The 15,138-nt window shown below is 36.2% G+C and overlaps 1 protein-coding gene across 5 annotated transcripts in view; it reads right to left on the reverse strand.

Moving 5' to 3' along the window:
- The window catches only part of rorc (RAR-related orphan receptor C), a 43,575-nt gene that overhangs the window by 13,411 nt on the left and 15,026 nt on the right, over positions 1–15,138 (reverse strand). For 3 of the 5 annotated variants that reach the window (XM_067401452.1, XM_067401435.1, XM_067401443.1), the window contains exon 2: positions 15,010–15,039. In XM_067401452.1, the coding sequence (XP_067257553.1) occupies positions 15,010–15,039 (30 nt within the window). Of the gene's footprint in view, positions 1–8,549; positions 8,750–12,461; positions 12,520–15,009; positions 15,040–15,138 lie in introns of those variants that run through there. The other 2 variants (XM_067401460.1, XM_067401469.1) reach the window with 2 other exon arrangements.

Consider the following 15,138-nt stretch of genomic DNA (forward strand, 5'->3'; position numbering starts at 1 on the left):
TACCGGACTAAGTGAATTTTCTGTTACTACTACGTATTGAAATAGAGCCAATGACAACAGACTTACATCTCCTGCCCCACTTTCTGCTTTTGTCGTCTTTTTTTCTTCTACAATCTACACTGTAAAAAATAAATCAGTAAAATAACAGAAAAAGTACTGGTAGCTCATGAGTAGGATATTGAGACAATGAAGTGCAAAATCATTTTTCATTTAACACCATTGTATTAGGTTTCTCATTCAAACAATTGCATTGTGTTAAACTGACTTGAAACAGTTGTGTTTTGGTTCAACTCAATATTTTCATTTTGAAAGAATGTTTTAATTGAGTAGGCCAAAAATAACATTTGATGCTTGATCAATTTACTTAAGTAAATTAAGTTACTCCAACACGATTCTTTTCAACCACTTTATTTAATCCATTTGAGGTGAGAGTACATAAATGATTGTGTTAAAATAGCATTATAGAAACTAGGAACAGGATTTCCCCTTCCCATCATGCTTTGCACAGGGCTAGATAGGGAGAGTAAATCTTGAAATAAAATGTTATTTTATGCATTTTTTTTTCCATCAAGATAAAAAATTGGGAAACTTGTTTAGTGTTCTTTTATGTTTATATTTGAAAGAGTTTCTGGTATGGTATGTTAGTGTTTTTGGGGGTTAACATTGTGGTGAAGTGTAGAGCATGTGCTTGGATTGAACAACAACTAAAGTTGTTTTAATAATAAAAAACAATTACTTTGGGCATGCCATGGATATAATAAAACCGTCTTCTGGCTAACGCCTATGAATGCCAACAAGAGTACTGACAGAATAAAGATTTTGTAAATGATTTTCTTGTTAACATTTGTAAAAGTTGTAAAAATTGTTCTTGAATGCATTCACTAAATAAACTAATCAATTAAACTGGATTACCTGATTTAATTTTTGTTTGATATTAATTTTAGGATAATTAAACTTAATAGTTTTGGACAAAATTAAGAATGTTCACCTGATTCAACTAAATGTCATTGAATTAACCTTATGTAATAAACTTACGTTAACTGAAATAAACAATTTTAATTAAATGCAACCCACTTACATGAAACCTGTAGTCATAAAAAAGTTAAGTAAATCCAACATGTCAGTTTTTTGAGTGAGGGAACAATGGACTGTTAATATGAAGGAATTTTACCAGTATTTTGAATTACACATTGCATTGTGTTGCATTTTATGATTAAACTAAATGTCTGTAAACTTAACAGATAATGTCCTGGCAGAAAATTACTAGTACCTTTTCCGTTTCTTCACCACAGTGGCCTCTCTCAAACTCAAGGCCTGTAATCTAAAAAATAATCTCTTCCTGGTTCTTTGCATGTGTTTTCTGTCCTATTGTTTTTAAAATGTCTCCAATACTTACAGGTTCACTTGCACACACAAAATTCAAATAAAGAGAAATATTTCCACATTGACAAAAAGCTTCCCATTCTCATTATACCTCTCTGAAACCACATGCTGATAAAGAGAAAATATCTCTTTTTCTCTTCTGTGCTATCTGTTCACCTAAACCACATGCTGATACAGACAAAAAGCATTGATGTTTCTCATCTCTGCTTAGAGAAACTGATGAAAAATATACCAAAGAAGAACAATAAAAAGACAAGAACAGTCCTGCATGAATTATTAGAGGTCTGCAGAAAGAAATCTAACTCTCAATCTAATGAATTAAACAATATTAAGACTTTAAAAACTCTAGAAATCATATTTCTTAGGGTGAATTAGAATTTGAATTACCAGACATTGCAAACTATTAGCAGTTATAAAGCCCCACTGGTACTTACCACAACTGAAGCATCAACAGCATAAAACATAGATTTATCCACACATATTCAACACATTTCAACAAACTACAAAACAGCAGCACTAAAACTGAAGAAAGTAAATTTACCTGTTGAAATGTACCTACATTTACACAATGCCTGTGAGAGACTTCTGTATTTGTGATTGCATCTCTCAGATTAGCTTTCCAGAAATGAAGATACTATCTCACCTATATTTATATATATATGTATATATATATATGACTGTAAGTTAGATGTAAGCTGTGATATGTCGTAAATGATTATCTCTGATGTACCACTGATAGAGGAAAGTTACATAAATCTATACCGCAACTTCAGTATTTAGGTCTGAAAATGCCACTGGAAATGGTGCAGGTCCTCCTACTGCAGTTATTTTTGTAAACTTTTAAAAATGTTTTTGAAAAAATTTTTGTAGTGTGTAAAATGTATTAAAAAGTTACAATTTATAAGAATGTCAACATGATAAACATGATAATTTCTTAAGTTTACTCTTTGTTGATCATTTTTGTTTAAAAATGTAATACATCTCTCTTTCTTACTGGGAATTTCTCCATCTCTTTGAGATACTCAACTACAAAAAATTAAAAAAAATCTCTAAGACTACGTTCACACTGCGAACCATAGTGCTCAATTCTGATTTGCCGCTCAGATCTGAATTTAGCTTTCATATTGCTGTTTGAAATGCGGCCAATATCAGATTGCAGTGTGAACAGATCACGGCCCTGAACTGACCCGCATGTGCAAAAGAACGATAAGAAGACGGCACATAGTCATACGGAAGTAAACACGGAGGACATTAAAGTAAGTGATTACACGTTTTTTGTGTGATCTGCCACAGAAGCCAGTGAATTTAAGGGCAGACAATATAAAAAAAGAAAAAAAGAGCGCAGAGTTTTCAAATATGATACTAGCCCTCGTGATTTGCTTGTATATAGAGCTGTCACTGTAATACTTATGAGTTCTGACACATCACTGTCCTTCCACTGATTACCTTTAGCAATAACGTTGGGTTTGTAAAATCATTGAAGTGACTCCCATGAGCACAGAATTGTGACGATGTTGAGCTCGAGTGACGTAATAGTCGCATGAACTCCGATTTGACCGTTCAGACTGAGGTCGCATTGCAAAACATCTGACCTGTATCCGATTTAGTAGCACATATGGAAGTAGCACAAATCAGAATTGAAAAGATCAGATTCTATGTGGTTTGTGCTGTTCACACTGTCATGAGAAAAACAGATCTGAGTCACATGTGAACCAAAAAAAAAAAAAAAAAAAAATAATTCGGATTTGGGCCACATTTACCAGCAGTGTGAACATATGATGGTGAGAAATAAATTAGAGAAAGAGCTACTTTTTTTCCATAAAATGACAGATAATCTCCAACTACTCTCACATAAAATAAAGACAGTGAGATAAAGCAGGGGAAAAAAGGCAATGGGTAAATGTTGAGAGAAAATAAAAGTTCTGTTTATAATGTATTATAACACTTTTCTGAATAGGTATGAAGGTTGGAGTCATGATGCTCCATTTTATAGTCAACAAATTATGATGGTATGTTATTTTACTGTTTCAATACTGCAATAGCTGTACGTAAACTAAAGTTCTCAGGACAACTAACGAATTGGTTAATGAGGAGAAAGAACGCCGAAAACGTACACAGAACCTACACACAAAAACTCATCTTAAAGACAGTCGGTCGATTTAAGAGTCCCCCTAGTACATGCAGTGGTTCTGTCTGTGCTTCTCTTGAAACCTCCATCGCAGCATTCTGCACTGTAAACTAGTGAAAAACCTCAAGGTTCCACTAACGGAAATCCTCGAGTTGAACACAAGAGTGCTGTGACAGGACAAAAAAAAAAGAGTCACCAAGAGAAAGAATGAAAGAGAGAACAAGAGAGAACCTGGAAACATCAAGAGCCTATAGCTTTCAAAGAAACACAATACATACATGAGACAAACTGAGGAGTTTTGCATAGCTAACGATTAGTACTTGCTAACAGAGTGACGTAAAAACAAAAAATTGTTTAAATTATCACTAACGTTTTTATTTGGATTAGTAGTTTTCAGTAGGTTTTAACAGCTAAAGTTTTAAAATATAACAATATTATGCTTTAATGAATTAGTTTTATATATTTTGTAATTATCCTGACCGTGAACTCATTTAAAAGAGAAAAAAGCAAAAAAGTAATTAAAATATATGTATTATTTATATAAAAGATGTCCACAATTAAGGTACTATAAAATAAATATTTCTGTAAAATAAAACATGAATTAGTAATTAAAGGATTAGCTTTATAAAACAAATTCACAAAGCAGCACAGCCACAAAAACATCTTCTGTCACAGGAAAGTGCCAAAAGATAAGATGAAATAAGCAGAGTTAGATAAGACACTTGTTCTTATCATGATGATTTAGTTACACGCACACACGTGAGTGCACACGCGCACTCACACACACATTTATATTCTTTTGATTGTTTAAAAATTAAGTCAGTTGATCTTAGGACCTGAAGGCACTGAATTCTTTTTTAATCAGCCTGAATGAAAAAGCTTTGTGAATTCAGGGGGAGAAAATACCTCAAGGTTTTGGTCCCTGAATGTACAAGTCATGATTTCAGTGTCTTTGAAGGTTTAAAAACGTTTAAGAACAAAAGTGAAAAAAGGTGTGAAACTCCCCCCCCCCACACACACACACATAAAAAAATGGTAAATTTATACATATATCAATGTGCTGGTGTGCTCATATATCAACTCTCCTTTCATAACATTCAGTTTCATAAGCATTTGGTCTACATATGAAAACAGACCGGATCCGATTTTTATATATATATTTTATATTTATGATTTCTGAACAGAAATAGAAGTCAACTCTTAAACTTTTGAATTGATTTGTTCTTCTTGCCTGATGCGGCATTTAACAATGGAGGAAAACAACAGCTAAAATGTAGGTGATGGAAAAAAGCATTCAAACAAAAGCTCTGCACGCACACCTGTGTGCACACACACACACATACACGTGTGTGCAGATACACACACAGACTCACACACAGGGACTGAACGGGTGACCACAGCGCAGAACAGTCTTGCAGCTGGTGAAGCGTTCATTGGCAGTATATTCAAAAAGTGTGTGTGTATGCAATGAGAATCTAGTGCAATGTTGCAAAAGCCTCACGGTGCATGTTTTCTTAATGTGTGTATAAAACCAAAAAGTGCATTCGATAAAATCCACACATTTTTTTCCGGTACCGTTCATCGGCTGTAGAGAAGAACGGATATCCCGGAAGGTCTTCCTGCTCATACCTTCATCTCTGACTCAACGTGACCGAAGCTTTGCTTCTCTGTCTAATACGGAATAAAAACCAGGAACTTTTAGGCCTTTTTATGCAGCAGAACAACAGTAAACTGTCCACATGAAGTACAGAAAACCTCTGATTCTGCTCTTAAATAATGCAAATTTAAATAAAATTTAAATATTTTTTAACATTAGTTTTTAATCAAATAAAAATAAAGTAAAAAAAAAAAAAGAATAAAAAAATTAATATTAAGGACTGTCTTCACAAGACTTAAAGGAATAGTTCACCCAAAAGTGAAAATTCTGTCATCATTTGTTCACCCTCAAGTTGAGTTTATTTCTTCTGCTGAACACAACAGAAGATATTTTGAAGAATATGGGTAACCAAAATGTTGATGAGCCCCATTGATTTCCATTTTTTTTTTTTTTCATACTATGGAAGTCAGTGCGGCCCATCAACTGTTTGGTAATCCATATTCTTCAAAATATCTTCTGTTGTGTTCAGAAGAAGCTTTGGAACAACTTGAGGATGAGTAAATGGTTTCAGAACTTTCATTTTTAGGTGAACTATCACTTTAAGATCAATTCGCACTGCACCGACAGACGCCGACCAAGGCAGGCAATCGCCAGTCTACGGTACGTCACTTCTCAGAAATTCCATGACCCAACATATGATGATTTAAAGTGTGCAATCGGTGAAAACAAGCTCCAACAGACACCGACAGGGGTAACACAATGATCCGACATAACCCGACAAAGTATCTGTTTCCATCGGTCTGTGCGGTTTGTACTGACCTTTAAGATGTTCTACCATATCGGAAGGACATTTTTGGTACAAAAAAAAGAGTTACTATTTTGCACATTTAAAATAATAGTAAAGTCATTCAAATAATTATGTGATATATGGGAAGTATGCAGTGACAAAAAGATCTTTTATTTTAGTTTCTTGCCTATAGATTACAGCTTCGCACAATCTTCATTCTCTCCAACTAACTTCATGAGGTGCATCCTGAAATGTTTTCACAACAGTATTTGTTCTATTAAAATAAGAAATTCCTAGTGTAAAGAAATTGATAAGCATTTTAAATCTGCCTATACACTCTCAGAAGGCAGTACCCTTTCAAAAGGTACAACTTTGTATCTTATTTAACTTATTTAAAAGTGTAAAGAAACATATTAATACCTAAATGGTACATATTAGTATCTTTTGAACGGGCACCGCCCCAGTGACGGCTTTGTATCTTTTTTTCCGAGAATGTATTTGTCCTTAATTTAGGCATTTTTTAAGATCACGAGAAACAAATTAATTTATGTGTACCTGAAAACTGGTAGAGTACGCAGATACACAATAGAAAATCAATTTTTGAATGCAAATCAATGCAAGAGGTGAGTTATAAACCACTCTCAGTTGTGGTTGGAGTCTTGAATTCTTTTACAGTGTCTTAACAACATTGTCAATCATGCCAAAAAAAGCTTTCAGCAGGGTTCTGGACACCAGCGAGAGCTTCGGTGCAAATCTGCGTCAGATAATGCAAGGTGATAAAGAAACAGAGCAGCTGACTTCAGCAGGTCCTGCTTGAATTGTAGCAATTTTGATGAGCAGATATTTAACCACATACGTGGTGTGGGCTGCTACGGAAAATTCAGTTTTAGGGGACTGTACAAAAATGCTTGCTTGAGAGTCATTTCTGAACGATGTCCACAACCACAAGCCTCACAAACGAATGACATCTGATACTTTTGGGGTCCTCTATTTTTGTTTACTTTATCCTGAAACCCACACAGACAAAATGGAGGCAGAATTAACGATCGTCTTTATCGCTTTAGCAGTTACTTCTCGTTTATTTTGAAGGCCTTGCAACAAAAATGACTGAGAGGATGTTGTATTCAGAAAGGTTTCTGAAAGCGAGATTTTATCTTGCAGTGTTCGTTTCATTAAGGAGATAAAAGGTTTAATGTGCAGGTTATCTGTAGGCTTGGCTCTACAACTGTGGTCTAATCATAACAGCCACAAAGCACAAGATAAACTAATAATCAATTAATCTGGCCAGTAAACAATATTGTGGCTTCTACTGCAAGGTCCTTAACTAACTGATTACCTATCAGGAATAACAATCACAGCCTCTATCATCAATTTCTTGGGTCTACATAAATTTAAAGTTCATAATTGTCCTAAATAATCCTATCTTTGTTGAAAAGCACTGTACAATAAATTCATGATTAATTCAGGACAATTTTGCTTAATTGAGCGAACTGCAACATTAGTTGTTTTTCATATGACTGAATTTGTTTCATGTATCTGTACATAAAAAGGTTCTGTTATTTCAAATATTACTTATCATTTAGGAATTTGTTCAGATTATAGTGCAATCTGCTTTAAAAAGGGTTCCACATCAGTTTCCAATATGATAATGCAGATTTCGTGTTAAACCAGAATTAAGACTAAACTTAATTTACACCAAAATGTTGTGCTTTTTAGGATCAAAAGTGAATTGTGGAAATGGTGTGGCATATTTGATGTTGAATGTGTGAAAATCCCTATTACTAAACTCAGTGAGAAAAGTGTAGAGTCACACACCCACGCTGGACTACTTCACACACACACACACACACACACACACACCCAACCAACCGTCTACAAGCTACTGTTAAAGCCATTAATAAATTACACAAGATAAACCAAACAAAAAGCAAGTATGAAAAATAAAATTAAGAACGAAAGAGGCCTCATGGCAAATTTCTATTAGTAAAAAGCGAATTAAACTTTCTGACAAGCTTTCCTGCGCACACATTATATCAAATCAATCAGATTAGCACATTTTAAACCATAAAGGCACACACATGCTCTTAAAAAACACTGATTATTATATATTTAATTTTTATCAGGTCATACTCCAACACCAAAGGCATTTTGAATGACCAAAATGATCAAAATCCTGATCTCAGAATCAAAGCACATTAGACCTACACTGCTTTCCTGCAAAATCCTGCATATCACCCCACTCCATCCTTCAAAATGTCCAAGATGAGGATCATCCATCTCTGACTCAAATGGTTCAAGAGCAAACCAAAGTCTCGGACCTTTCATCCGCCTGCTAATATGACGGAACGAGTCTCGTACAACTACAAACAACAGAGCGAAACTCCTAAAAAGGTCAATCTCATCTGAAACACTGCAAGGATATAAAATCACTATAATCAAAACTAGGTTTTGATGAGTGAAACGAAAGCGCAATATGGATGCAAAGTGTTTCGAAACTTTGCAATATAAGCCGCACTAACAAAAATGAAAACCAAAGCGCACAAAGTCATGAGGATGAATCCAATGCGATGTAAACAAGCATTTGTCCCACACCTACACAAACATCAGCAAAAAATACATACTTACTAGGCCAGACACAAAACGTAAATGCCTACCTCGCATCATCTTCACAGCATGTGTGAACTGCTGTCTTTTTCTCGAAAAGATACGTCTAAATCACTCAATATGGTTGACAGCTCTGTCTCACACTATTAATCAAACTTCTGAACAGGTGATGCTGTCGCCGTGTGGGAGATGACAGAGAGATTAGGTGGTTTTCTGTCGGTAGGTGACAGAGTGTGAGCATTTGTGTGTGTTTCTATCTGAGAGTGACAAAGAGGGAGAGGGCCTGTCCCTTTCAAACTATAGATAGGTACACCTCTCTCTCTCTCTCTCTCTTGTGCATGATGTGTCTACTAAAGAACTTCATGTGCCATTTCTCTGTCCGTCTATAGGTGGACTCTACTTTCTCTTTCTCTTTCCATTTCAGCGCTGCTTTTCTGCAGAGCATCATATTTCGTGAATTCCTCACTCTATCCCTCTCACCTATCGCGGCACACTGTAAAGAAAAAAACTCATTATATTTTGTTTATTTTTTTGTTTTGTTTTACTTATTTACCAAAGTTTGAGATAACTTTTTTTAAATCACCATGAAATCAAAAACAGACAATTCTTGTTTTTTTATTGAATATTGCAGTATTTATTATAAATTATTTATCAGTGCACATCATATTTTAGAAAAATGAATGTGCCCTCGTAATCTTTAATCAAATTAACTTTTGGCTATTATATTTAAAGTATGTAAATTTTCGCCACTAGAGATCACCTATTCAAAACAAAGGTGTAGCTTGATGACGCCGAGATTGAGTGCGGAATCATGGGAGTTGTCGTCTTCACCTCACAGCCGGTGGAAAAGAATCGGGATGGGACTTGGGCAGAATGAGGGCATGGATGAGATTATTAACGTTACTGTAGTATGAAGCAGAGCAGGGCCGAGGGCTGTGCGTGCAGAAACAAGGCCGCTGGAGCGATTGCTAATGAGAGACGAGCGCGACACTCGCCTCGAGAGCAGCCGAGCTTTTATTATGCCGCAGTTGCCACTCCCTCTTCTTCCGGTCAAGCGTATATGGGGTAAAGCAGCGCTGTTTATCATATTAGATACATTTGTATGTGTTAACCCTTTCAAGCGTCAAGAGTTTAAAATATTCTAGCAGACCCCCCAGAGTAGGGCTGGGCGATATGGCTGAAAACTGTATCACGATATCAGTGTTTCATATCGGTCGATATCGATAATTATGGTTGTTTTTTATGACCCATTTAAAATAAGGACCAGGAGAAAAATATATTACATTTAAACATTTTTATTTTAAACTTAACCTTCATCATAATCCCCTCTGTTATTAAGACAGAAATGTCGACAACCATGGAAAACTCAAATAATTAAAATGTAAACATAAGTCTAAAGTAGGGTGACCACCCGAAATTAGGAGCTTTGTCCCACAAGACTTAAGTAGTGTCCCGCATTTCATTTATGTCTAATTTTTTTTCATCCCTGAAATTACAATACCACAGTAAGAAATATAATAAAAACTGTGAGCATTTAAAAATCTATTTGTGCAGCCTTCATATTCTATCTGTGAAAATAACCAACCAACGCAATCATAGAGAGAGGTTTTCCCGCTTATGAAAACTGAATGGACAGCGCAAAGAGCAGGCCTCAAAGTCGGTAAACTACACCAGCAAGGATTTCATCTTCCATACTGGATAAGAACATCAAGAGCTGCTCAAAGCTGCCCAAATCGATGATTTAAAGCATGTAATCATCCATCCTGATGTTAAATATTTCCAACGAACGGCGGCGATCAAGCGCCACACACGAGCACCTACAGAAAAACAAGATATTCTCCATTTGTTTTAACCAATACAAAATTGCGAAATTCAGACACGACTTTCTTCTCACATTAATATTTCATTTAACGCGGGTTCTATGGCGTTCTTATATTGAAAATTTCGAGAGCGTATCAAATGCGTGAGCAATCTCTCCACTCACAGGCGGATTCCCTTGCACAAAACTGGACGCGCGCACGCTCCTGCTCATATCACATCTGCGTGCTCAAACTTTTGTCCTCCTGCACATGCAGCCGTGAATCTAGAATTGTCTTCTCTCCAGGATTCAATGTTGCCATAAGCGCAACATTATAGTGTGGGCACCCACCGGCAGAAACATTAATCGGCGCATATGCCAAGTTTGCCAACAAATGTAAATCAATATTTACGTAGCGTAATAGTTGTAAATTTATCTGTCTCATGTGTCCCGCATTGTCCCACAAAATCACATCTACTGTCCTGCAACAGATCAATAGTCAGGTGGTCACCCTAGTCTAAAGTCACAATGAACACTTTTCCCTTTTTTATTTACAATTTCCTCGCTCGCTGCGGCACTCATTGGCTGTTTCTCAATTCCAAGAACGCAGAGAACGGACTTGCGTTCTCGTGGAGTCCGGTCTTGCCATGCGACCTTGAAAGAACGATCTCGGAAGGACAGAGAACGCATCATTTGAGAATTGAGATGTGCTGCGATCTTGTTGCTCAACTGACCGTCCCAGCATAAAAGTGGCTAATGCACAATAAATACAGCATAACATCACAAACAACCTGTTAAAAAAATCTTTCATATTATTATAGACATTGTTTTCATATGAGTTTATATCTTTTTATTTCACCGCATGTATTTATAAAAATGAGTAGCCTTTGGCTGTTATGCTTTGTGAATGTTAAGATTATTTTTTATATGTCAATAAAAATACTGCAGGCTTTCTTCAGGTTATCATTTTATTTAAATTAAGCAAAACAAATGGTTTACTTTCACGAGCCGTCACGTATTTGCGAGCTTGTAGCTGGAATCTCACGAGAACTTTAAAGCTTGCAGGCTTCCGTACGTCGACCGCCGCAGCGTCTTCTGGGATTTTTAACGGTTCGATTCCCTCAAGTTTGCATTCGATGCATCCTCGATATCAAGAACACATCCGGGTACTTTCATGCGTCCTCCGTTCTTGCGTTCTTGAGTATTGGAACGAACTTCGACGGTTGATGATGACGTAAAGCAAGAACACAAGGACGCAAGATCACTGAAGAATGCATATTGAGAAACAGCCATTTTCTGCTTATCAGTCGCCAGTTACTGAAGAGGAATCCAGCACGAGACAAAGATATGGCTTATGCCTTATTGTTTCCATAGCGACTAGGGGTGTAACGATACGCTCAGGTCACGATACGGTACGTATCTCGATACGGAGTTCATGATACGATACGTATCACGATATTTTGAACAAAATGAAACTGAAATTCAAACAAGATTTATTAAAAAAAACATGAACAAATTTCAATAATTTTCCTTGTTGTACACACAAGATCACATTTCAATAAAATAAATAAATATAAATTTTTTGAACGGCCCCACAGAACTTTTTAAAGCAAAGCATCGTAAGCGTCTTTTGCTTTTCTGTGAGCACAGCTGTTGCTGTGCACTGCGGTGAAAGAAAGCCACGACTTCTCACGCGACCATGCAAGAGACTGACATGAGAAACGTTTAAGATTCAATGTGTGCCCGAAACACTTACTGAACTAGAGCTGATTGAGACACACCATCTACGATAAATCGTTACACCCCTAATACTTATAGTCATTTAAAAATGTGGTAGCATTGGATCTGGACAGGAAGGATAATTCTGGGAGTTGGAAGGGGTGTGTCGCGATTCTGCCTTCTCACATCGCGATACAGGTTCGTGGACCTGCGTATCACGATTTCAGTTTCATATTGCATATCGTTACAGCCCTAATAGCGACCCATTATGCGTGTCACGTACGCTGAACGCAGCCACAATAACACTGTATGACAGATGGATTGCTATTATTTTGTTTTTCCTTTTTTATTTAAAATATTCACAAACTTGCTTACCATGTCATCAGCTATCTGATAATCCAATTCTCAAATATGTGTAAGTGTGTGTGTTTTGTCATTTAAAAACCTTTATTAAGGATCTTTATCTTGATCTGTAATGCGAGATGAGACGCCGCCATCTTAGTTTGCCCCACAGTCCTGTCGGTCAGATTTACAGCACATGAATTCATCAGTTTCTTACGAAGAATAAGTGAGTAAACTTTATAGTTACTTAACCCCATTATGTGTGTCTGATATGAATAAATGTCAGCAAATTATATTGAATGGATTGTTATTGCTGCTTCCACTGATGTTTGACATCAGTGTGTATTTTATAAACGCTAAATGTATTGTTTTACTGGTGCTTATGCATATTTAAATGTCTGAAACCTTAAAAGAAACATTATGTGGCTGAAAACACTGAATAGCTGTGATATATGACAAGAGCTGAGTGCGTCCGTCTCACAGCCAGAGCGCGAAAGCACAGTTTGAATCTGGTATCTGAACGTTCTAAATCCCATATGTGGGACCGTACTACTCAAAGGGTTAAAAATGATGTTACTCTGTGCGTTTGCTTGGTGGCTGCTATGACACACTTGTTGCACACTGCAGTGAGCTAGATCGATTATCATATAAGAGCTCAATCGAATGTCATATTAACTCTTTCCTCACCAACGTTTTTGAAAACTGCCAGTGTTTTTGATCATTTTCACAAAATGTTCAGGGATTAAGAACAGAGCCTCTACTTTTAAACAAACAAACAAAAAAATCAGTTTTATTCTAGCTTCAAGCATCCCATTTTTATTAATAAAACTTGAATGTAGGTAAGTTTCATAAAAAAAGAGCAACATTTTTGAAAATCGCGTTTTTATCAGACACTACATCTGGATCATATTCAGTACCATTATCAGAGCATAGAGGCAGTAGATTGCTTCCATCAACACCCCCAAAGCTTCACAGTCCTATACCACTTCCTGGATTAGCATTTACCTCTGTAACATTAGACAGCTTTCATTTACATGCTGTTTATTGATGATGATCGCATTATTTATCATATGCATCTGCTTACATATTAGATCGCTCATTTCTACATCTCCCTCGTCTGTGTTTTCGTTCGGGAGATTCTCTACTCGTTCAGAAGATGTGTAATAGCGCCCCCGAGTGTATAACAGTGAAAACATGGAAACCTGGAAAATTCTGTGTTTGGCAGGGAAAGAGTTAATAAATTGTAAACAAATGTATTACTGTTACTAAAAATAAAGCTTCATCTGGTTATGCTATGTTAGCCACTTGACAAAATAGTCTTTTTCATGGGCATGATAAAGCATGGTACTCACAAAAAAAAAAAAAAAAAAAAAAAAAAAAAATCAAGAAAACTAGATTCAATAAGACTAAACGTGTTGAGCTATATTACAATGATTAGTTTTCTGTCTATAATTGTATCCAAACAGTTGTTCCCTTGTCTAATAAAACATGTATTATATTAAAACGTGTTTGGTTTTTCCATGGTTTCTACGAAATAAAACCGGAAATCGAGAGTAACACAGGTATGACGTCACTGATAGGTGACGCACAGTCCGTGTTCTGGTTAAAAATGATTATTTCTCTGGATTTAAACATTCTTGGAAACATCTGGGATAATGTAAGTACACAAGTCAACTAAATATTTAACACTGTTCTAGTTGTTTTTGTATTTTTTAATCCAAAAATCTTAAATATTGTGCCATTAATGAGGAACTGTTCAGAGAGGATGTGAGGCTGGTCTAATAGGCGGTAGAGGGTATTGGTGTAAACAACCTGGTTAAGATTGTCATGTGATATTGTCGCCGCAGCGTACGGCAGAGTGTTGTTATTGCTTGTCATTATGAATCATGGTCCAACCACGCTATGAGTGTTTTCTAATCCTCCTACAGTTATACTTTAATAAACCCAGTACACTAATATGATATGAAACACACTCAGTTTTTCCTTCAGTCTTTTTTAAACAGCCAAATTGACTAACAAACAATCAAAAAAGACTTTGATAATATGTTCTGGAAGTATAGTGGATGCATTATTTGAATGCAAAAACAAAACTTTAAAGGACCGAGAGAAGGAAAAAAAGAGCGAAAGAAAGATGAGAGATACTTACACAATGCTTGTAATCAAACACAAAGGCGGGAAGAGTTTTAAACAGCATCTTTTCACCAAAATACTCTCAGATCTTATCTTGATTCAGATGGTGCACACGCCCATAGCTACGCGCACCTGTGCGTGTGTGTCTACGGTAGCTTTGCTCATGTTTAAACATACAGCTTTTGTGGCTGAAGTAAAAATATATGTGGATACAGGTGCTTTGTGTGTGTGTGTGTGTGTTTCACAGGTGTAATTATGCACCGCTTTGCTACACTGATACATGGCCCCCTCCCTATAACCACAATGGAGGGGTTCTCTGATATGCAAAAAACAATATGCATAGGGGGTGAAACATGCCATTTCTCAAAGCATACACACACACACACACTCACACACACAAATGCACGCAAAGAAACTACTTCTGTGTTGTACTATACAACATACTTGCACAGCTATACTGACTGAATAGATAGTGTATGTCTATTATGTGAAAAATGTTTGAGATTCTCAGTTGTACTTACTCAGATGGGATTTCTTGTGCACTGAATTTCCTAAAGAGGGACACAAACAATAGTTAGTTAGTGGACACTTTCCACAAACTGGATACACTTGGGTGTTGCATTACTTTTAAACATTAGAGGCAATAAATA

This window comes from Chanodichthys erythropterus, chromosome 2 (assembly GCF_024489055.1).
Source record: "Chanodichthys erythropterus isolate Z2021 chromosome 2, ASM2448905v1, whole genome shotgun sequence".
NCBI lineage: Eukaryota > Metazoa > Chordata > Actinopteri > Cypriniformes > Xenocyprididae > Chanodichthys > Chanodichthys erythropterus.